This window comes from Periplaneta americana, chromosome 8 (assembly GCF_040183065.1).
Source record: "Periplaneta americana isolate PAMFEO1 chromosome 8, P.americana_PAMFEO1_priV1, whole genome shotgun sequence".
Lineage (NCBI taxonomy): Eukaryota > Metazoa > Arthropoda > Insecta > Blattodea > Blattidae > Periplaneta > Periplaneta americana.
In genome coordinates, this window is record NC_091124.1 from 177,163,379 (window position 1) to 177,189,687 (window position 26,309).

Below are 26,309 nucleotides of genomic sequence, written 5' to 3' on the forward strand. Positions count from 1 at the left end.
CTCTTGTTGAGATTTATGACTGAGAAAAATAGTATGTATGGAATTTCATTTTTGTCAGTTGGAAATTCCAGACTGACCTCTATTTCAGCTCTTTTGAAAGGGCATTTCCAGAAAATGAATGTGCAGTTATTGATGATATCGTGAATGTAGCACGTAAAAGACATCCCTTCTAATTTCAGCGATCTTCCTCAAGTTATCAAACCCGAAGGTCTTAGATTTGATGAATATATGTATTTGCATGAGAAAAATCAAACACTTCATATCAGAAAAAAAAGGTATCTTATGTCCTGCACTTGCAACATTTTCCATGCAGTCAATGCCTCCACCAGCCACTTAAAGAGTTAAGTCCTACAGAGTTAAGGCTGGTTCACAATAAACCGGAAACGAGAATCGGAACGAAAACGAAAACAGTAAAATTGTTAAAATGTGTACATTTAAATGTGAGCATTCACAATTGATGAAAAGCTTGCCGGAGCCCGGGATCGGGAACGAAGAGTTGGCCAAGTTTCAACTTTGGCGTTCACGTTTCCGATCACAGCCCACTAGATTCATTCTATTGCCATCTAAAAGCTATTTTGTCGTCGTATATTTTGTAGCAAGAAGACCGTGACATAATCTATGCATTATTTTGTTCTGTGCTGTGCACCATGGAGCAAATTTTATTTGATGAGATTCTAATATTGAGTGTTGAGGAAAATACTAACGTTTACAATAAGCGGCGCGCCTCGTATAAAGATGATGACGTGTCTTTCAATAGCTGCATCTTTCAATACCGATCGGAAGCGAATCATATTTTATTACTGTATTGGTTGTATTACACACTACATATTCATGCTTCAATTCAATAACTACTGTTGTGTTCATTTTTGTTCTATTACAAATGTTTCTTCTCTAATTATTTAATGTTATGGTAGACTTAAAATAGATTGTGATAATAAAGATGGATGGGCATATTTATATTACTGTACTTAATGAAATGTTTCAGTTGAAATTTCGAAGTTGGTTAACCTGTGTTTATGTTGACTGCCTTGTACTCATGAGAGAACGCCATTGGTCAATTATACACAAATAACATCAGAATGCGTAATATCGACTTTACATATCGTTATTGACATACATATCGATATGCATAGTCGTCTACGTTCTCGGTTTATTGAGAATCAAAAATTTTCATATTCACGTCCTCTGTTTCTCGTTTTCATTCTGATTCTCGTTCCTGGTTTATTGTGAACCAGCCTTTAGCATGCGTTTTTCTTTCTCCATCTGAAAGTTCAGCGCTATCTATGTCGGACTATAACATCTAAGAAAACAACAAAGGCCAAAAGTGCAAACTTAACAACTGCTAAAAAATTGTCTTTAAAGAAGAAATCTCGACCCACTTGCAGCTATTATAAAAGACTGGACACACGGACCAGATGGTTAAAGGCCATGTAATATGCCCAAAATGTAATGTGTGTAAAAATTTCTGTCAAACACTTGTCTTTTTAATTGGTAGTATTACATTTATTTTGCCTATATCTTCTACTAATTTTTATTGTTTTAAGAAAAAATATATCAGTAAATAGGAAAATATTATTACCAACATAACTTCCAAGTAGGAGGATAGTTATTCATTTTGAAATATAAGCTAATTGTAACTGTTATGCTGTAAAATTGTATAATTTTATTTATAATATAATTTACTATTTGAAAGCTCTAATTTGTTTCAGAGACATTTTTCAGTTGCACACTCTTGGTTAGATATTGTACAACATACATGTAAGTACAGTCGATTTCCGATAATTTGCAGTAATTAATGCACGAACTTCTGTGAAATATCAAAAGTCGCGAATTATCCCAAAAATATTTTATTATTTAAAATCCTGTAAAAGTTACTCTGATGGTTTAATTACTAAAATAGGACACTTCAAAATCAAATACAAAATGTAAACTATTCAAAACATTTTGAAACATTATAATATTATCCAGTACTTCAGTGGGACAGAATGTTAAAATAAGAAACACAAGTTTTACAAAATATCATAAAACACTAGTTTAACAAATATAATCTGTCATCTTTTTTTGTTTCTTAGAAGATTGTTAATTTTTTTCTTATTTTGGATCACAGATATCTTAAGAAAACAATGCAGTAGAACCTCGATTATCCGTCACCCTGTTAACCGATTGTTGGATTATCCGTCTGCAATTCTCTCCTATTTTTGTTGCAGAAAAAATATTGAGTACTGCACAATGCATTAGCACGTATTTTTTTTTATATTACAAGCCTTTGCCCTTACACATTATGATCTACTGTTCGAGTGACTTGTTTAATTTCTCTGTGAAACGTCTTCCAGTAATGCCAAAAGAATACATGTTCTGGTAAGTATAGAAGAGAAGTGCATAATTGAGTGGTTTTTGGAAAAGAGAAACTGTGGTTCATCTCACATCGGAATACGAGATTGGAGTTACAACTGTGCGAGATTTAATAAAAAACAAGGATAAAGTGTATAAATTACTCAAATCTATAACATGAGACCTATACTTTTCCTATCTTTCCACAGAAATCCATAATAGGAAGTTTCCTTGACCCTTAGAAACCCGTCATTGATATTCATTCATTCATAGTGCTCTGTCACTGCAAACCCAGCATTCTCCAGTCTTTCCTATTTTCTTCCTTCCTCTTAGTCTCCGCATATGATTCATACGCGTATATCTCAATGCTGTCTATTATTTGATCTCTTCTTCTGCTTCGAAATCTTCTCCCGTTCACCATTCCTTCCAGTGCATCCTTCAGTAGGCAGTTTCTTCTCGGTCAGTGACCCAGCCAATTCCTTTTTCTCTTCCTGATCAATTTCAGAATTATCTTTCTTCACCCACTCTTTCCAGCAGCGCTATTATACTAAAACTAATGAACCACTACCTAATGTGTTAAAACACATACCACGGAGAAAATTACGAAACTACATTTTGCAACACTTAATTTATGGAAGTCTTCTATAGTACGGGTTATACGACTTTTTCGATTAACCGTTCAGCCAACCCCCTTCATTACCACGGATAATAGAGGTTCTACTGTACCTGTAAACGAAAAGTCATAAAAAATTTCCTTATATGTCAGAAGCGCGTGTCTGCTGCAATCAGTATCGGAATGACTACTACCGTGGAGGAATCAGAGATTACGAATAAAGCTCTCCACCGGTGATCTCCGGTACTACCGTAGGTGGAACAGGGGACATACGGAGGGATGCGATGGTTCGGAGCAAAGCGACAGTTAGCTCAAGGACGACTGGCGCATACGGACTGACGGTAGTTGTTAGAGGAATAAAATGGCACCAAATCGGATATCCATCGCATGGAAACTCTTTAATATAGTTGAAGGTAATAATAAAGTCGTACGCAGTAAACTTTGTGGGCGAATTTACTCTAAGAGTGGTGGAACTTCGAATTTGTTAGACCATTTGAAGCGATCACACAATTGCACACTTGATGAAAACAATTACACAAAACATTTGATATCATTTCTTTTTAAATTGTTTTAGTGCTATTGTTCCCAAAGGCTCACAGTCTAGGAAAAAGTCTTGAAATTTCTCTAAAACGTAACTTTCGAGGCAATAAAAAACATATGAAATATTTAAAAGACGACTTGAGTTATATTTTACTGTTTGGATTAAAATATTTCTGAATGAAACTAAAGAAACATGTGGTAATAATGTAATTACAATTATCCTTAAGTTGATATCCACTTATATTTTTATTACAGAGCAAGAGTGGCGCGTTTTAGAAGAGGCAGTTCAAATGCTGACACCCTTTAACACAATAATCACAATCCTTTCTGGTGAAGAATAGGAATAAATTATGTTGTACAGTAAACTTTGTCCCATTGATGGCCCACGTTTCTTTTGTTCCATTCTGAAGCTCGCTTAATACATTTTACGTTAAACTAAACCGATTAGAATAATAATTGACAAACCCTGTTTGCGATTAAACGAGAGTTTCTAGGAGAATTAAAGTATAAATGTTTACATTAGCTACTGAAAAGTTTTACTTCTGCATTAGTTTTGCAGTTAGATTGAATGTTATTAATTTGATCAATAACATAAAACTAATATGTCTTTCCACATAGACTATGAATTTCAAAACTAGAAAAAAAAATCTGTCGGCTAACGTAGCACTTTAAGGAACACAAGAAAAAAAAAAGAGCCGAAGAAAAAGAGAGAGAGATTAACATAAAAGAGAGAATGAACAACAACAAATTACAACTTATTTTAAAAGATACGCGGACGTCAGCGGACTCGAATCACTACCTGATCCGATTAAAGGAATGCTCAGCGGAAAATGTATGTCTGCGCCACAGCACATATACAACCTGCGCGGCATCATTCGGAGGTAACCGGAGGTCTCCGATTGAAAGCGCACAAACAACCGCTCCGGAGAAAATCTAATCATAAGCAGCACTAGCTGCAATACTAGCTTGGGTGTGTGCAACTTTCGTGACTTCATCCTAACATTCTTCGTTATCTGTGCCATCCTTTCCACAACCAGCTGTCAAATCTTGTATGATATCGCCCTCACTTTCTTGTCTGTATCCTTGATCTTCCTTATCAACTTCTAACCATTCAGTAATGTCGTCTTCTATACCTTCACGTTCTTCTAGATTTTTAAATAATGATGTCATTGTGGCAGGAATCTCTACAGCATTGTCATGGGTCAAAAGATGTTGGATTGGAGAGAGGGAGAAGAAAAGTTTGAGAGGAGAGAGGGAGCATAAATCGAATAAAAACGGAAATGACTTTACTTCCCCCCCCCAAAAGGATTGCAAATTATCGAAAGTTGACAGTACCTTTATTTTCGTACTTTTCATATGCTCCCTTTTTCTTAAATTCTCTAAATGTTCATTCTAACGAAATAAACATTTGCCTAAACAACCAGTGTGCTATATGCAGCTATAATGTTGATTTTGTTTGTATTGATTTTATAGAACTCACGCAGAGCTGCTGATCTATGATTGGTCCAGTTATGGAGATGTGGAAGTAGTAGTTGAAGATATCGAGAGAATTGATTTTGACAACTTTGATAAATATGATCCCAAGATGAAAGATTGGCGGCTGGAGAGTGAATGGGATTGGAACACTGCAAGAATTCAGTGAGTTCATTGCCTTAGCTTGTAACATTAAGAGAAAAATTTCTTTATTAACTTAGAAAATTCCCACAGAGCTAGACTACTCAGCATTGTGTCTGGTTTACATTGCTTCTACTAGAACTGAATAACAATGTGCTTACTCCCTGCAGATATTCAGAATTATTTGTGGAAATGGATTGACGCATGTGCACCGAAATAATTAAAGATAGCCAAATTTTTATTCTGTCGGATTACAATATTAAAGAGCCAAACATACAGTGACAAAATGCATCGAAAAACTAAATAGAACAACAAAATAAATACTTTCTCTCTCTAGCTTTATGATTTGATAGAATATTCAAAACGAAATCCCTGTTTTAACCACAAATTCATAGTTGTGCGAAAGCTTTTGACTGGTAGTGTAGAAGTCATCGAATTAAAGGTGGGTGCTAAAGGGACTATAACAAAACAATTCGTCTCATTCTGTCATAAATTTGGAGTCCCAACAACAACAATTAAAGAAATTTCTTCTATTTTATTTTTTATCTGTTTTTATTTTACTGCACTCCAATATTTTTCAAAGATATTGTCATGGTCAGTCACTGAAGCACAGATTTTGAGGTGTTCCGAATCCATTTCTTGGTTTGAGTTGCATAATGGGCAGTTAGGGGACTGATATATTCCAATTCTATGCAGGTATTTGGCCAAACAGTCATGGCCTGTTGCCAATCTGAATGCAGCTAGAGACGATTTGCATGGTAAATCTGGAGTTAACTGTGGATTATGATGCAGAGAGTTCCATTTTTTCTCTTGAGATTGTGTTATCAAATTTTGTTTAATAAATCTTTTCACAGAGTAATACGTAGATTTAGTAATAGGTCTGTAAGTAGCTAAAGCATCTGCATTCTCGTTTCCCAGGATTCCACAATGGCATGGTATCCATTGGAATACAATTCTTTTATTGAGTGATATTAATTGAGAGAGCATTTTAGTTATTTCTGCTGTTTGAGATGAAGGTGTGTGTCTAGAGACTATTGATAGAATAGCTGCTTTGGAGTCGGACAATATAACTGCATTTTTAAATTTATTGATGTGGCATAGAAGATTCCTGAGACTTTTACTTATTGCAATTATTTCTCCATCAAAACTTGTTGTTCCATAACCAAAAGATTTATAAAGTGAGAAGAGACAGCACGTAACACCTGCACCTGCAGCTTGTTCCCTGGAGATCAAGGATCCATCGGTGTATAAATGAAGCCAGTTTTATGGAGGGTATCTAATATTAATTGTCTCTAAAGACAATTGTTTCATTATTTCAGTCTTTACTTCTGATTTCAGTATTTCTTCTGTTAAATTTAGATTATACTCTATATTTAATAGAGTTAAAGGGTTTGGTTTATTTTGTAAGTTTTTTTTTTAAATTCGGGTTGTTGATTTTCTGTTTTAATTCTTGAACCATGAATATGAAACTGTTTGAGTTCTTAATCTACAGAGAGGACTGTATGAATGCCAATTGTTTCCTGATAATCTGATAAGTTTTTCATATGTTTGGCATTTATAAAGCAAGTTATATAGGATGAAAGGTAACTAATTAATAGGGTGCTTTTGAGAGACGAATCAGGAAGAGGAGATAATATATAAGTCTAATATCATTATTGTTGTTTTGAATGGTATCTGAGATATCACAAAAATAAAAGTGAACAGATAGCAATATCACATCACAGAGCGACATCGGTGGCTATGTCTTTCCTCCTCCTTGCTCATCTTGCTTCTGACTTGCTTCTAACATCACTGAATACATGGTTGTCACATCTTCCTGTCACACACTTTTTACCAACTTTTTCGGTATCAGGAATGTTGAAAAACGTTGTTTCTGTGTACTCTTGAATCCTTAAATTGATTTTTGTACAGTATTGTTTTTTTTTTTTTAACTTTGTATCATGATAAAGTCGAACTTGAAACTTCCTAAACCTATGTTTACCTCTCACAGTTTTCAGTATTTTCTCTGAGTTGTAAAACAAGGCAAATAAAATCTCTAAATTGTGAAACATAATATGGACGAAAATTAATTTATGTACTATTTATTACAATATAGGTACACCTCAGACAAGGCTAACCTGATGAACCTGTTCTTGGTTCCAAGATTTGATGTCCCAGAACTTGTTGTAGATGGGCATGATGCACATGCATTCAAACAGCTGTGGTTAAATGTAAGTATAGTTGTCGCACCACGAGATGGCAAAGAAATGTTCCAGGTGGGGCAGGGGGGAAACTGTGGCTCATGCACATAGTACTGTATTCTATTCATAATTGTAGTATTCCATGACTTTCCTCTATCCCGCCTAGAATATTTCTCTGCCATCTTGTGGCACGACAACAGTATTTGATGATTTGGAAGTCTGTGTAAAATCTTTTATGCTCGACCATGCTGAAATGTAGTAATTATACACCTGGTAGCAGCCCTTTAATGGACCTCATTAAAGTACACCTATTCATTAAAGTTCAGGTGTTCCACCAATCAGAAAATACCATTGTAGCAATATGAAAGTGCAAGTATCGATTATTCTCGGATATGCAATCAAAAGACTACTGTTTTCGCAGGAGTTCTGCGACAATTTTAGTAGACGCTGGTGGCGACATCACAACATTGAAATGTCATGGAGGCTGGAAATCCAATACTGTCACAGAAGGTTATGTTGAAGACTCGATCCAAAATAAAATTGAAATCTCAAATACAATATTAAACTCAGTTGAAAAAAAAAAACAACACTCAAATTAACATCAATTCACCGTCATCTTCCTGCCTTTCACAAAGCATATTCCCACAAATTCATTTCACCAATTGCACAATAAATCACTTATATTTGAAATAAAGTCAGTTCTGTTACTATAATAATTAGCGTTAATTGTAAATAATATTCAAATAAATTCAATTTGTCATCTCGTTTTTCAATGTCTAATTCAATTTCAAGGTTATATCAAGATTAATGTTTATTTTACTCTCTAGATTATATGAAGGTCAATGTCGACATTTGTTTCTCGGAAAAAATCAATACTTTCGCGTCTGCGCACATCTCACAATTTACGAGGTATTGCACAAGGTCAGTTCCGCTCCTCAGTCAGATAAGAATAACATGAATACTTATGAATAATTTCAAGTTAGAAATATGGTCGAGCATAAAAAGTCGTATGAAACTTGACTATAATGGTAATTAAGACGCTCGTATGAAAATTATGAAAGTCGCTTGCGCTCGTTTCATAAGCATACTTGCGTCTTAATTACTACCATTATAGGCTCGTTGCATAATGTACTATTTTCATTCTTATTACAATATATACAAATAAGTTAGTTTAAATATTAGTGCATGTTATGAAATCACAGTCTGTAAGGAAAATTATTACTTACTTGTTTGAAAAAAAAATTACATATTACAATATTACCATTACTGTATTTCAGTTTGTTGGTGTAGTAAATAGTTGGACAGCAAAATTTTGTTGAATATTAAAAAAAACACACACAAAAATGATTTGTATTGATTGTGGGGAAAGTTTTTCTGGAAGTACAGTAAAACCCCGATAAGACGCTGTTCAAGGGACCGGGTGTAAATCGCATATTAACCAGGACCGCGTATTAGGCGGGTATACTAATTTTGACTTATATACAGTATCTATTAGCATTTTTCTTTATTGAAATACATGATTCATGAAAGGAATATAGTATTACTCCATTATGTGATTACTGTACTTAATTCTTTCGGGAAAAAAAAGTCATTTATAGTTGTTTGCCGTGTGCGTGTTCTCCAAGCCCTCATGTTTACCAGACTTCAGTTTCCTGCGCTTATATCCTCCCGATGACGTCGCAGCTGTAGTGATTGAGTCGCGATTTTTTATTATCATTCTTAATGTCGATGATGGGATTCCTAATGAATCAGAGAGTTGTTTCTGAGTAAGAGTACTGTTCTCATCATACTTTTGTAAGATTTCCAATTTTTCCGACACAGAAAGGGCTTTTCGTTTAACACTCATTGTAATCACATTCACAGACACTTCAATACACTAAAGGACAACAAACTGCCCAGCAAAAATTTCCAGAATTTTATTACGGCCGAGTGAGGAATGCTGTTTGAGAGAGAGGGTTAGCAAGAGGGTGAGGTATTGTAACTGTATGTAGGCTTTAAGCGCGCAGGTAAGGAGTCGAATAAGAGAGTGTAACAAGAGGGTGGGATGTACTAAGGTATGAAGTATGAATGTTTAAATGAGCAGGTAAAGGGTCGAAGGCCAATACTTTTCAGGTTAATAGCACCAGTGAGTTCAATGACCAAGATGTTTCATTGCTGTTACAGTACATTGCTGAAAATTACATCGAAAATATTCCACAAAAACAACGTATTATGCAGGACTTGAGCGCAACAAACGGGGTATTTTATAAAGGCGTTATATATGAAATGTGCAGGGACCGGACAAAAAAAGCATATTACGCGGGCGCGTCTTATCGAGGTTTTACTGTTTTTTTTCTGTCATTCTTATTTCATCATTATTTGATTGTTATGTTATCTTCATTAATTCTAAATAATCTTGATATTTCGCAAGTACATAATTAAATATGTACAGTACAACATACTATGCCAGTGACAGAATATAAAGGAATTGAACAAAGCTTCAAGAGTGGACACCTTTTACATAATGCAAACACAGGTTGATGCACATTGTTAAGTACGTACTATATTTTCAGTTTCCACATTAGATAACAACAACAACAGTTTCCACATGTTCAATAATGTTTCTTGCTGTATTTTTTGACGTGATATGTCTGTTCGAGATATAAGGGGGAGAAATTGTAACATTTTGACATGAAAGGTTTACTCTCACATCACTCGTAGTACCGTAGAAAGAGAAGTGTAAAATGAACTTCATGTCTTGTGGTTTTCCACTTTGTTCGTCTCTCTCCATTCTCTATTTAATATGCCTAGAGATTTTCCACACAATAATCATGGAAATAATGGTTATATATGTTATCTATAGACATGAATATAAAATAAAATACGCTACAGTGCTAAAGAAAATACATTTTAATTTTATTACTTTAATCTGAATGTTACCATATTTCATTTCAATAAAGCTTGGATTAGACCTAGGACTAACTGATTTATTTTTGCAGATTTTTAATTTGAGTTTCCATTACGGCGATATTGTTGAGGTTAGGGTTCATTTTAAAAATACGTTTCATTACAAAATATAAATAGTAGGCCTAAAGCAGGATTTTTTTTTTTGTGTAATGTATATTAATTAACACTGTCTTTTGCGTATGAATTTTACATGCATTGTAGGATTGTAGCATACATGAACGGCAGTGATTTTCATTACAATTCTGGAGCAGTTATTTGTAATATTTCAACATATCTAGGTTGGCAACTCTGAATTCAGTAAAATCAACTTTCAGTTGTAGTGGCAGTTTGCTGTAACAATGAGAAAACACACTATCGTGCAAGAAAGCCTGTGATCAGCTGGGCAGAATTATGAACCAACTCCATTGATTGGAAGATTTGTATTTCTGTAGGTCTTTATCTCAATTGAGACTATATAAATCTATGCAGAACAATGTTTCATGAGACAGCAGAGACCTTTATGAATAAGTGAAATGAAGTAAAGATAGTGAAATACAATAGGTATTTATTAGCCAAAGTATTCAAGGTACTTACATTTGACATGAAGATCTACAATTTTTAGTCATTAATTTTACTCAACCATTTGTGAAGAAAGAACAAACTAACATAATGACAGCATTGGCTATATTTAATCTCCAAAATGTTTAAGTATGTGAGAAATGTTAGGAATCTCATACAAGTTAAATAACACAAATTTTATAATTATAAGAAAAATTTGATGAAAATGTTGTAGCTTTTTTTAATTTCTTCTACATTGTCATTGTTTAGGCTCTTATGGTGTTATCGATCTGGGACATTGATTGTATTTAATTAATTTCAGCTTATTATTATTGTACATATTTAAAACAGTCTTGTACGTTAACTTTTAATGCAGGTGACACTCTCCTTTACCCCCCATTTAATATTGACTACACCCCACCTCTGGCTACTAGCAACAGGCATCTATAATGAACACCGATCAAAATACCCCTCATTTCTCGCGAAAAACAACAACTGAATAGACTACAGTGGACTATAATGGACTTTATGTTGTCAGCAAACAACTGGATACATTAAGAAGATTGATTGTGTACATGAACAAGACCAGAACAATTTCAGTGCTGAACTAGCAAGATTTCTCATTACACACACACCATTACAATTTTCAGTAAAACCAGAAAGTCCCACATAATTTAAAATTCGAAATTATCATCACTTGCAGAGTGGTACTCTATCTACGGAACTGTGGAAAGTCGGGAATTGAGCTACATAAATTATTAATAAACCAAGAAGAGTTTCCTAATTGGCATAATTTCGGTGGATGTGTGCTGCAATGTTTGCATCACTGTATATATGTGAATTCTTTTCTGTTTTGAATAATAACATAAAATGATCCCGAATTTGTTATTGTAATATATCTTCTTTTACTTCCAGTGATTGTGCCTACTCTGGATTCTGGACCCAAATATTAAAAATTTAACAATTGCTAAAATTTTTACATTTTCCTCACAGAATAAAGAATATTATGCTTGGAAGCAATGTATTGCTGTAAATACTATAATGCCACTAGACCCCATAACTTTCTAGGATTCCCTGGATCTTGAATAACATTTCAAATTGTCATATAGAACCAATGAGAGGGACAGATAATGCCTTTCAACTTAACCAAAAAACAACATTTAATTAACAATGAAAATTAAAGAAATATATTGTAACTTTTATACAAAACAGTAATGTAATTTTATTCTCACAACAATAATCACTTTCTACAATTTAATTTAAACACTCCCGTCAACAATGGGATTTCCACTCCACACAGCAACACAGTATTCGTTATTGCACTCCACAGACGACAGTGACAATTCACTTAGATTATTGAGAACAACAATGTACTCCTAATCTCAACTAATGTTTACAAAGCACTATTTACAACACAAAACTGTCAGTTCACAGTTCACAGTTCGTTTGCCTTGGCTAGTTCTTCTAGCTCAGTCGCTCAATTTCACAGTATCTCGAACCCAAGACCTTCAGAGACAGTCCACTGAACTTCGAACTCAGGTCCCCCAACTGCGGTCCACTGCACTCGAACTCAGGACTTCTGGCGACAGTCCACTGGCCAGGACGCTCACACAGCTGCGGACACTCTCAAGTCGAACTCCGGTCTCGAAGCTGGCTTCACTGCTACAGAAGACTGACTGGCTTGCTGTCCAAAAACTAGCAACGACTACTACAACTACTGTCAGCTCACTTGCGTCTCCTATTTATAACTAAACCTTAGCTTTCTAGAAAGTACGATTTCTACAGATGCTGAGAAGATGGCGCCTTTCTAGACTTCTCTGGATTTCGCCCCTCAGTTGCCAGCTGCTTTACTTCCCCCCCTCTCCCTTCGTCACATCCGCGCCACCTACTCGCGCCCCCCTCTCTTCTGCCGAATGTACACGAAGTTCCCCGAAGCGCCGAGAATATCCGGCCTGCCGTCACAATATACTGAGTAACACAATATAATGAAATCTTACTGACTAGTTTAACACACAACCACTCATATTCCCAAGGACAGCCGTTACACAGAATAACATCTCTCAGAAGTGTTACTACAGAAACCTTAGGAACGTATACTAAAATCCAAAAACCCATATGCCATATCCCCAAAAGTGAAATTGACTCTTCCCTTATGTATAACTCGCCGTGCTTCTCCCATGTAACTTGCGATCCAACAGCACTATAGAAAATCTGTGTAAAACCCATGCCGAATGAGAAAAACTCTGATCACAGTTCATAGTTCACATCAACCAAGAAAAAACTAGACTCCAAGGTGTGCACTATAACCCAATACGAATTCCATGTGAAACCTAGCCATCAGTCTGTCACACAACTCTAGTTCCATGGCTGTAACAAAGTTCACTCTTCACTCTCCAGCTCGGGAACGTAACCTCAGTCCTCAAGGTAACCGACAATCACTTCATCATACGAAAGAATAATTTCTCTATACACAAATCACGCCACATGTGAAATGGGGTACAGTAGAAAGTCATTCCTATTATATGCTGGCTGGCATTGTCCCACACTAGAGACACTACTAAGCTATGTTGCAGGAAGAAGCAAACACGAATGGATGGGAGAGCCAGTGCATTAGAGTATTGCTCTCAGTTCCATGGTTCTGGGTCGACTACTCGCAGCGGAGACGTGATGAAACAGGAAAACAAATATTTCTGTTACAATTCAGAAGTACCAATCACAGTAATTTTTGTTAAAATTGAAATTGTATTTTTTAAAGTTAATTTATTCCTATAATTTTTTTTCTTTCCTTTACCCACGTTGTATCAAATAATTATCTTTGTGTTAAGTATGTGTTTAGATAGCTCCTTGAGCACGAGTTTTTACTCCTTCAGGGAAGAATTAAGACTGTATTTTTGTACATGTTATTTAATAAACAATAAACAGTACACAATCTCCACCCCAAAACATTAATTTATTGTTCTGACCCCATATTTTGGTTTTGCCCTGCGACACGGAATAGCTCACAATAAAATTTAAAATGAAAAATTATATAAACAGGCTTCAGACAAAATTGATTAAGACATAAGAAAAAAAAAATAGAACCAAATATAATTTAAATTAAATGTACACCATAAAGATGCTGACGAAATATCGCTACAGAAAATTTTATTATGGTGGTGACGATGGCATCTTGATCTCTCGTCAGCTTGTATTTTTCCCTCCACTTTACAAAGGCTTTCGGAATGGTGCCTCTCGCTCCGAAGAAGAGACCGGTAACTGTGATTTTTTCTATGTTGTATTTCGCCAGTAGGTACTGAATCGTGGACTCGTAGATTTTCTTTTTCTCTTCATTCACTTCAGATGGTTGAGTGGCTGAGATTTCAAATCTGATTGTAGGATCAATTATTTCGGCTGTCTGTTTATTCCTATTTATAGCTATGATATCGATCCTACGATTGGTTCCACCATCAGCAATACAATGAACTTCCTCGTGAACGTCTAGATTTTTGGATCAAAGTGCATCTGCGATCATAGAACGTATGATGTTGTGACGTTTTATTCCGAGTACTTCTCCCTGTGGGCAACTCCCATGTGGTAAGGTTTCATACTCACTGCAGTGCCTACAGTGGGTTGTGCCTGTAGAGCGACCAGGAAGAGAACGTACTGGTACCACCATTGCAGTCATTTTTAGCATATCTCTCCATTCAGAACTTGATAATCCTTCATGCTTGATGATCCACGAGTTGGCTGCAGGTACGTCTTCAAACAATACAACTCCTTTTCCCTTCTGGGGGTATGCACACCAGGTTTTAAATTCACGGTACCGAAGATGTTGCCTTAATTGCTTCACGGATCCTGTAGCCTCATCTCTGCTCACTTGCAATTCCGACAAGCAACGAGTTCTTATAGTTTCGTAGTCTCGTACAGCATTAACTTGCTGGTCATTTAGGTGTTCTAGCTTGGTATTGATGTTGAGTTGCTGCAGATAGGCTTCCCGTGTAGCGCGGATCACTGACAATCCTTTTTATTTGATACTTGTATATATCATGCTATTAGGAGTGTCACCTGGCAATTGTAATATTTCCTTTACTGCACTTTTAATCATATTGTCAGCTTTAATGAGGAATTTTTTGGGGATCAGATCCACAGATGCAGTTTGAAATGGATATATTAAAGTTGGGCCGATGAACTGGTTTAAGATGACTAATTTTTGTTGTGACCTGAAGCAAATGACTTGATGTTAGTTTGTTGAGGTGCGTCTTCGATTTTTCCAAAACTTGGTTTTCATTGAATGTTAGTGTTTGTTTAAATGTAGTGCCTAGATATTTCATTTCTTCGTCTACACCGATGCTATTAATATAACCCATAGCAGTTGAAATTTGATCTTGCTCATGTTTTCCATTGTTGATAATGATGGTGCTTGATTTTTCTGTATTGATATTCAAACCTATTTCATGCAATAGTAGTATTGTATTCGTAACAAGAATAGAAACAAGCTACCTGTATGCCTATAAAAATAAAAATGACGAAACATAGTGGGGAAAAACCAAAACTACTAAGAGAAGAGACATCTAACATAAGAATCAAGAAATAATAGAACGTACTATAGTAGAACACTGATTTTCCATCACCCTATTAACCGATTGGTGGATCATCTGACTGTCTTTCTCTCTTGCTTTTTTTTTTCTGCAGAAAAAATATGAATTACTGTAAATTATATTAGTACGAGTGTTTTTTTTTACAAACTTTTACTCTTATACAGTATGGTCTACTCTTCAAGAGACCTAAATTCTATGCAAAATGCCTTCCACAGATGTCAGAGAAAAGGAGTTGTGCTACGAAAAATAGTGCAAGTAATTGAGTGGTTTGAGAAAAGAGAAACTGTGGTTCATCTCACATCAGAATAGGAAATAGGAATTACAACTGTGCACGATTTAATTAAAAACAAATATAAATGTAATAAGTATGTAAATCTACAACAGGAGACCTGTACTATTCCTATCTTTCCACAGACAGCCGTCATAAGGAGTTTTCTTCACTCTTAAAAACCCGTCATTGAAAACCAGACTTAAATTAGTGAAAGTCTGATCCACTACCTGGCATGTTAAAACAGAAGACCACGGAGGGAATTAGGAAACTGTGTTATGCATTTAATTTATGAAAACACTATATGGTACGGATTATCCGATTCTTTTTATTAACGTTTACTCCACACCCTTCATTACCATGGATAATAAAAGTTTTACTGTACAAGAATACGGAAATAAGTAAAAGCAGATAAAAATAAAAGAAAGAAAATACCGGATGGCGAAATATCGCCACAATACATTGTTTTAGTTATGCTAATAAATGACTAACATTTTGATCTTGTAAACAGTTCTACCTCCCATGAAGTAACATAGTACTACAGTATACTGGAGGCTCTATGGTGGGGGTAGTACAGATAGATCTCATTTCCCTCAACGACACACCTGTTTTAATGCATACTTTTCTTTGTTGAAAATGAACAACCACACAAAATGCTAACTCTGTAAATAGAGAAAATAAGATTTGGTAGTCCTGTTAGGAAAATATGATTGCAAAATCTAAAATGTTTGCCTCATAGTAAAATATTGAACTTTTGGATGCTACCAAGAACAAGGTATCAGAAACTGCTAACACCTAAAATCTATGATTTTCAGAAAAAATATAATTTCAAAATTATATTAAAATTCTTCAAGAAGAGACCACCACTATTCATAATTTTGATTTAAGTTGATGATTATTCTTACATATTGCTTTGTGATTTTAATAAGTTTTGAATGATAACTTAGTTAAATCACACTGGCAGCTTGTAGCTATTCAATCAATCAATCAATATTCCCATCATTCCTAGGTGGAACATAGGGCTCTCAGAAAGCTTCTCCATCTGACTCTATTCCTGACCAACTCCTTAATCTCACTCCATGTCTTCCCCATCGTTTTTGCTTCTGTGAGAACAGTTCGTTTCCATGTTATCTTGGGTCTGCCAATTCCTCTGCTGCCCTGCGGATTCCAATCCAATGCCTTCCTGGCGGGGTCATCTGGAGGTCGGCGAAGTGTATGTCCCAGCTATCCCCACTTCCTATGCCGAATTTCAAATTCAACTGGTTTTTGTTTAGTTTTTAACCATAGGTTTTCGTTGGATATCTGGACGGGCCAGAATATTTTTAATATGTTTCTCAAGCATCTATTAATAAAAACTTGTAGTTGATTGATAATAGTTTTAGTTATTTTTCAGGTTTCACAGCCATATAAAAGCACGGATTTGACATTTGTGTTAAAAATTCTCAGTTTAGTATTTATTGGGGTTATTTTACGATGCTGTAGTATTTATTGTATAGGCAGCACTCTTCCATATAGGCTTTAGCAGCCCAAAGGCATATCTTGCCTTCTTTATTCTTACTCTCACCTCGCTATCTGTACTACCATTCTGGGAGACTATACTGCCTAAATATGAAAATTCCTTCACATTTTCAATTACGCCGCTGCTTAGAGTTAGAAGAGTAGGTTGATTGGTACCTATGCGCAGTTCTTTGGTTTTATTAATATTGATTTGAAGACCCACCCTCTGTGCTTCCTTTTCCAATTGTTGCAGTTTGGCTTTCATATCTTTAAAGGAATGAGCTAAGAGACAGATATCGTCCGCATAGTCTAGATCTTCTAGTCTACCGGAGAGCCCCCAACGGATTCCTCTAGGGGAAACATTCACTATTCTTAGAGTTGCATCTAAGACCAGGTTAAAGAGGAGCGGTGATAACACGCAGCCTTGCCTTACACCTATGCCGACATGAATGACTTCTCCAATGTTATTCTTATGAATTACTCTGCAGCTGGCATTCCAATATAATCCTTTAATGATGTTTATAAGTTTGATAGGAACTCTTCTTTCGTATAGAGTCTGCCAGATGGCTGTGTGATTCAGAGTATCAAATGCTCTTACAAAGTCAATAAACAGCTTGTAGCTATTACTCCAAACAATTTACAAATTGTTCTCCCTGCTTTATCAGGCTCCAGGCATGAAGTATGACAAGGAGTTCAACACAGACATGGGAGATACAAACCTACTGTTCAAGACGAAGAAACAGGACTACAGGTCTAGCCTACCGTGAGTGTGTTGCTGATAGGACTGTGTAGATGGCAGTGTGCTCAAAGGTGTAGACTGTGAATTGCCTTGTAAATATCTTACAATAAAGAATATTTATTGTGGAAACTGTTTTCCTACACATTGAGAAGTAGACTCAGTATTCAGAGTGGTATGAGAATGGTAAGTGCTGCTACTAGAATAGCTTGTATTGCACAGGTTTATTCCCTAATGTTATTTCTAACTGTGGAGCTAATAAATGTCACTGAAGGAACTTGACTACTTTTTTTTTTAGCCCAACATCCTTTCTGAGAGTTTGTTTCTGTCTTTGGTTTTAAGTTACGAGCATCTCTCTTAATAAGAAGGCCCAATATTCAAGAATTCAGATATGTCTGATTTTAACAGGATCAATAAGAATTCAGTGTCATTTCTTATCATTCTGGTCACAATGTAAATAAAGTTGTAGGACAGTCACCTTTCTCGTAACATCAAGAGTAGAAACAAGACATATACATACTTGGGTTGGATAAAAAGTAATGGCAACAGTGCGATATTTCTGACATGGCTTTATTCACAGGGGTACAACATTTACGTGCCTTCTATATAGTCACCCCCCTTATTTATTACCTTTTGCCAAATATTTGGAAGGCGTCGTACACCATCAGCGTGTTCATCTTTGTTGATGTTCCGTATTGACCGCCCTAAAGCACGGATAAGTTCATCTCTGGTATTGTACCGGGTCCCTCGCAGTGGTTCTTTCACTTTGGTGAAAAGATCGTAATCGCATGGATCATATCGGGTGAGTACGGTGGATGTTCCAGTAGTCAGCGTTTTCCGTCTGCCTTGGAGGTACAGCGTGGTGCAGTATTACCCCATCAATGTCATACGCGACAATGAACATCTCCTTCACAGCACTTTGTGTAGGGCGCACTTTCTTTGGACGAGGAGAACCAGGATGCTTCCATTCATTTGATTGGCGTTTCAAGTTTGGTTCATACGAGCGAGTCCAGGTTTCGTCCATAGCGACGATTCGTCCAAGAAAGTCGTCACCTTCCCTTTGGTACCGGTGCAACAAGGGCTTCCCGGAACGCTTTAACCCATTGTGCAACTGTGCGATATGGCAACGCTGCATCGCCACATGCTTCACGCAGTCCCTGAAAACATTCTTGTGCACTACGACCTCGTGCCACTTCAATTTTGATCCAGGAACGTTGCTCTAGTTTTGTAAGGATGGTCTTAGGGCGCTCGCACTATCCCTATGAAAGTGAACGTTCTACACACTGCAGTAGATTGACAGAGTACTGTCACCGCTGGCTGCACTAACTCATCTAACAGTCCTTGTTCATGTCCACACAGCTGGCAGCTCTCGAACGCACCATCGTCACGTGACAGCAGTGTTGCCATTACTTTTTATCCAACCTATGTATGTATGTATATATATATATATATATATATATATATATATGTTTGTTTGATATATATTTATAAGAAATAGTTCCTTTAAATAAGAATTACATTGTTATTTAATACTGATAAGGCATGAAAATATCACAATCGTGATAAATGCTTTTCCCTCCTCTTTTTTTTTTTCTTTACATTTTGTCATATTGCAACACTTTGAATTGAAGCCAGTTTCATTGCGAATTAACGTTATAAATAGATATTACCACGATAAATGGTATTTTCATTGAAATACGAGCAATTTCGAAGGATATGTACACTTTTTTTATGTCAGTTTGAATAACTTTTTCAGATATTTTGTTCTTCAGGACACAGTCGTGAACTTCAATTTGTGGAGTCTGGCATACTGTGAACCACGTACATGCAATATTGATCTTTGTTTTCATCTGCTACACTGCACATTTGACTGCCTCCATGGTCTGGTGGTCTGCAGGTCCCGGGTCCTTTTCCTGGATTTATCTGTCAATGAATTTTCTTTGAAGAAAAGTTCTCAGGGTGTCTAGGGTCTGGAAATTTGTATGAATGTGAGTGTGCCGGATTGTTAATTAATGAATTATTAAATAAATTACGATATATAAGGACTGTCGCTGGGCAAAAACCTGAACACATGTTACAATGTTACATTGTTGACAAAGTAGCAACATCTGTGAGCTCAAGTAGAAAGCATCAAGAGATGCTAGAAAGTTAACATTGAATTAATTAAAATTACAGAGCTCGTGGACCAGAAAGTACAACTCTAATACTTTCTGATGTGGATATCATTCCGGGTCAGGAGTGAAGGGAAACACGAGCTGTTTGTAATATATTTTGATTGTTGATTTTTAAATTACAATAGTTGTTGGTTGCTGTTGCATTTAAACACCAATGTTCATTCAGTATTATACCACAGTCTACTATATACAGTCACGAAGCTTGAGTTTTGAGGGTGCTAGAAACAATAGACTGTGACGGTACTATTTTGCATTGCCTGTAATGAGGCGATATTAGCGATCCTAGTGGTGAGCAACTATCTAATGTTTGCATATTTACTACGTATTGAGCTTCGCGACTGTATATAGTAGACTGATTATACTGTTATTGTAAGGTTACCAGATGTCCCCGTTTCCTGGGGACAGTCTCCGAATTCATACTTTTGTCCCTAGCTAAAATCTGTCCTCTGTTTTTAAAAAAAACTTTCCAAATTGTACCTGTTTTCAAACGCGATTTGATATTATTTTATTATTGTTAAGTCTAACAACATCAGAAAGCCACCGACGTGGCTCATTCGGTTAAGGCGCTTGCCTGCCGGTCTGAAGTTGCGCTCGGGCGTGGGTTCGATCCCCGCTTGGGCTGATTACCTGGTTGGGTTTTTTTCCGAGGTTTCCCCAACTGTAAGGTGAATGCTAGGTAATCTATGGTGAATCCTCGGCCTCATCTCGCTATCTCCAACCTCATTGATGCTAAATAACCTAGTAGTTGATACAGCATCGTTAAATAACTGAAACAAAAAAAAAACATCAGAGACATTAATAATTATTTGCATCATAGGTTATATCATTATTTCGTGAAGACGTTGTAATAAAGGATTGGTGATAGACAAAACTGTTAATATTTGGTCAATTTTCTTTTTCAGTAAATGGAGAGAAGATGGTGATCGTGGTTTTTTTTGCAATGAGGGGGACAGAGGAACATTCTTGATTGACCATGCATGCTCTATCAGACCTGGTGTTGTAGTTGAATCAATATATGGCACCAAACAAAGAATCACGATACTTACAGGAATGTGGTTACATAGGTGGAGTTATGGGCAGATTTGTCTGAACTTTTTTTCTTTTCTATTAACGTTAGAAAATATTGAATTCAATAGTAATATGCGTTACAAGAGCGGTATGTTGAAGTTTTCATGTTCGAGGAAAAGTTTGAAAAAGCGAAACATAGTTGAGCTTTTTTAATTTCCGAGAATTGAAAGAAAACATACCGCTCGTGTATCGTACATTATTTTGTGCGGTTGAGCTTTTTTAATTTCCGAGAATTGAAAGAAAACATACCGCTCGTGTATCGTACATTATTTTGTGCGAAGATCGTTTATTACATACCTGAAAGAGGAATTTCTAATTAGTTGCAATGAAATCTCCATCTTGGTTTCTGTTCAATGACGCCAAATTTGCAAAAAAAAAGAATATCTATCTTCAACATTGTTGCTTTAAAATGTTTTCTGTGTTTACTATACTCCAGCAGGCCATGATATACGTCTGTCTTTTTTTCCCCCCAGTCTATAAATGCGAACTTAAAACAAACGGTAAGGTTATGTAATGATTTAGAGTTTACTTAATTTTTGCAAATATTTAAAAACAATAATTAACTGTGCAATTTAGGTGAAATTGCAGTGGTAAGTTTCCAATTTATAATTATTATTACTATATTGAACGTCTCTAAAAATAATATGTTAAAAGCCTAAAGCAGTAAAATCAATATGTCACTTAAGCAGTAAGAAGAGGGAAATTGTTATGTGTGTTAGGTTGGGAATACTGAATGTGGAATTTTATACTTTCCGCGGATTGGTTTTGTGCGGAAACCAAACAAATATGCACGATCTCGCACAAAAGATTTTTCTTGCTTTTTTATGATTAAGTTTCTGTGCTTAAATTGATGAATTAATGTTTTCAGATCATGTGTCTGGACTATAATATTTATTTTAAATTTCTGAATGTATAATAATTTCTATGCTTTATTTGAGGAATGGAAGCACTGTAATGTTTCTTTTGTAACAGCCTGTACTCATGTGTTAGAAGTCTGCAGGTGTTCAGGCCGCTACTTGGAGAGATATGAATAACATACTGCACAACAATGCACAAAAAAGAAAAGTGATCCTGGTATAATGTGTAAACTTAAAGACGAGATTAAATAAAATACAGTGAAACTTTCCAATAGCGGACACCGCCGGGGAAAAATTAAATGTCCGTTATTTAGAAAATCGTTAGTATGTACTGTATACGGTACATTAAAATTTCTCATACATATTCAACACTATATTTTACAGTACAGTACAGTAGACAGTGAGATTGTTTATAGTATTCATCCAGAGAGAAATCCCTAATGAAGGCATCTTATTTGCTCTAGCACTGCAGAACCATTCGTATATGTCAATAGCAAGCCCCTCAGTTTTAGGAAAAGCTCTTTTTGTGTTCTCATTTGCATTCTCAGTGTATGATTTAAAAAAAAAATATATCACTGTTTTTAAAAATTTCACTAACCTGAGTTTTTCCCACATTAAACTTTGTGGCCAGCTCACGAACACTTAATTTCTCCTTCTCACTATGCTTTACAATATCCAGTTTCTCTTTTAGTGACAGACATTTACGTTTTTGTGACATTTTTAATGTGACTGTACTTCCGAACACTCAACTTGACAAACTAAGAAAGTATGGACTGCTCACGTACAGTATCACAACTAACAACTGTGCTGCTTACCTTCAATAAAGTACAAGAACGTTCAAATGCACGATAATGATTGTTGCAAAGAATTCCGTTTAATTTACAATCGTCTTTTTCTTTTTTTTCTTTCACGCTGTGCATCATTTGGAAGTTTTAATTGTTGTTGGGAGATACATTTCAGTGTTCGCGTCCGTTATTGAGAATGTCCGCTATTTGGAAGAATTTTATCATAAGGGCCAATGTTATTTTGCAGGGGAATTTTAAAAGGTCCGCTATTGAGAGGAGTCCACTATTGGGAAGTGTCTGTTAAGGTAAGTTTCACTGTAATTAGAATTTACATTTCATATGATATCTTCAGGAAGGCAAGCTTCAGATAAAAAAGTTTCTGTTTGCACTGTTACATAGTGTTATTGATGTATACATGTGTTTCTGTATGACAGAGAAAAATAGGGAGATTGTTTTAAGTTATGCCCTATTATAATTTGTAGTAGACCTACAGTTCTAGTATGAAAATTATGTTTCATAAACATCCATACTCGCTTCTTAATTACTATCATTATAGGCTCATTGCATAATGTGCTATTATGCGTCTGTATTATTGCAATCCATCAACAATTAAATACAAGGAGTGTCGAAATAGTCTACATTCTATGAAAAAAGGGCCAATAGAAAAAGTTTCCAGTCTCAGTTATGTCTACACAAGCTAATATTTTGTTGACAAGTTTTTAAATGATATTTCATTTTACGGGTATATAACGTAATATATTTTACCTAATTATAACACTGAAGATCTTCAGCAGTGAAGAATAAGTAATACAACATAACACAATTCATCAATTTGACATAGATATAATTGGACGGAGTTACGTGATAATAGACCAACCGACAATTTGGAAAAAATTAGATATTTGCACAAATCTGTTGATGGCAGGCTAATTTAACTCGGAAAAAATCAAGAATGCGATATCTGAATTTTGCTTCTATTTATAAGCAAAAATTCGTTTATTGCGTAAAATTCATTTATTTATTTATTTTGCTTTGAAATATTAATTCAACTGCTGGTCTCTTATCAAACATTGGTTAGTCTTTTTTGGTATTATTTGTGTTATTTTTTTGTAATAATATGAATGTTATAATACTTCTTGCATAAAATGTTTTATAAAAAAAAACATTTATTTCAATGGCCAATATCTCGAAACAGGTTTTTGGCACTTTGGTCTCTTATTGCATAACTCCGTCCATTTAGCATACCAATTAAGGAATTGACCTTATTCTGTGAAAAATTGCTAAAAGAATGAAGTTAACATACTAATAGCCTTCAACAATCTAAATAATGAAATAACTTTCAGCTGTAAATGTCTTTAATAAACAAGTTATTAGAATATAAAATAAAATGTTACATTATCTAAAAATATATAGGCCTATATTACTAATTTAAATGTAAAATTTCATATTATCTTATGTGTCCGTGTATTCTTTAAGGTGGTACTGTGGTGAAATATGGCCCTATTTGTTAAAAATGGATTGTTTTTTTTTTTTAATTTAAATATTCTCCATGCCTTTTTTTAACAAGTGAATCCTTAGATTCAAAATCCCCTATATCCACTTTCGCAAATTAAAGGATTTTGACGATAACTGGTGGCAGATAGAGGAAATTTTCAACCTAACAGTGACTTTAAATAAACTTTTTGCTTTAATTTCAGTGGCTTTTTATATCATTAGAATTCATTCTTAGCAAGCAATACGTGGTCATAACTTAATTATGAACAAAATGGTCTTTAGGGGGTTTTGAATCTAGACCTGTTATTACAGCCATTTTTAAATGTGTGCATTGCTCAAGGACCACACCCCTATCTTTTTAAATCTCCTGCTAAATTTCTCATTTTTCAATACTGGGATTCATTTTATTCTTTATTGTTTTGGACTAGGTGCATAATATTTGTCACTGAAGTTCAATATATCACTATACAACAACTCTAGTATTCATTTTGTTCTGTCTAACACCAGATCGGAGATATGATTATTGTAGTATTGTATGTAATTTTTAATTCGAATATTTATACTATAATGAAAGAAAACAACTTTTTCTGGCTAAGAAAGTTATGTTAACCAACAATAATCAAGGAGTACATAGACCCATGTTGTCTTTATATTTTGAGCACAAAAACATGTCATCACAATTTCAGATTCACTTCCAGAATGATTCCCAAGATTTTATACAATTATTTGAAAATATTTTTCTAATGACAGTTCTTAATCACTCTAAAAATGTCAACATATAAATAAGTCTATGAGAGTGTGTCTAATGCCTACCCACTTCACTTTGCGTGATTCGGGTTCTGCATACTGCGGATAGATGGCAGGACTGTGACCCATTTCCAAGTTACACACCACTTTGGCGGGCCACATTATGTATGATGTGTTGTTTGTAGTAAAAAAATTAAACTAAAAGATGCATAGGTTTCTGAGATATAAATTTAATATAATTGATATGAAAATATTTTTTTTTATCGATACAGTTCATAATCAATCACTCAAACAATTTCAACACATAAATAAGTGTATGAGAGTTGTTCATAGTAAAAAAATGAAACGAAAAGACAAATAGGTTTCTGAGATATATATTTTATCACATCATCTCCTTAAGTAAATAAATACGCAAAATTACTTACTTACTTACTGGCCACCGTAGGTTCATTGCCGCCCTCACATAAGCCCGCCATTGGTCCCTATCCTGAGCAAGATCAATCCAGTCTCAACCATCATATCCTACCTCCCTCAAATCCATTTTAATATCTTCCCATCTACGTCTCGGCCTCCCCAAAGGTCTTTTTCCCTCCTGCCTCCCAACTAACACTCTATATGCATTTCTGGATTCGCCCATATGTGCTACATGTCCTGCCCATCTCAAACGTCTGGATTTTATGTTCCTAATTATGTCAGGTGAAGTATACAATGCGTGCAGCTCTGCGTTGTGTAACTTTCTCCATTCTCCTGTAACTTCATCCCTCTTAGCCCCAAATATTTTCCTAAGAACCTTATTCTCAAGCACCCTTAATCTCTGTTCCTCTCTCAAAGTGAGAGTCCAAGTTTCACAACCATACGGAACAACCGGTAATATAACTGTTTTATAAATTCTAACTTTCAGACTTTTTGACAGAAGACTAGATGACAAAAGCTTCTCAACCGAATAATAACAGGCATTTCCCATATTTATTCTGCGTTTAATTTCCTCCCGAGTGTCATTTAGATTTGTTACTGTTGCTCCAAGATATTTGAATTTTTCCACCTCTTCGAAGGATAAATCTCCAATTTTTATAGTTCCATTTCGTACAATATTCTGGTCACGAGACATAATCATATACTTAGTCTTTTCGGGATTTACTTCCAACCCTATCGCTCTACTTGCTTCAACAAGAATTTCCGCGTTTTCCCTAATTGTTTGTGGATTTTCTCCTAACATATTCACGTCATCCGCATAGACAAGAAGCTGATGTAACCCATTCAGCTCCAAACCCTGTCTATTATCCTGAACTTTCCTAATGGCATATTCTAGAGCGAAGTTAAAAAGTAAAGGTGATAGTGCATCTCC

General features: G+C 35.4%; 1 protein-coding gene across 1 annotated transcript in view; it reads left to right on the forward strand.

The window, feature by feature from the left end:
- The window catches only part of ND-42 (NADH dehydrogenase (ubiquinone) subunit ND-42), a 34,170-nt gene extending 16,054 nt beyond the window's left edge, over nt 1–18,116 (forward strand). The window contains exons 4-6 of the mRNA XM_069834109.1: nt 4,958–5,122; nt 7,194–7,308; nt 17,769–18,116. Coding sequence (XP_069690210.1) covers nt 4,958–5,122; nt 7,194–7,308; nt 17,769–17,870 — 382 coding nt within the window. The 3' untranslated portion in view covers nt 17,871–18,116. The remainder of the gene's footprint in view (nt 1–4,957; nt 5,123–7,193; nt 7,309–17,768) is intronic.
- The last annotated feature ends 8,193 nt before the right edge of the window (nt 18,117–26,309 follow it).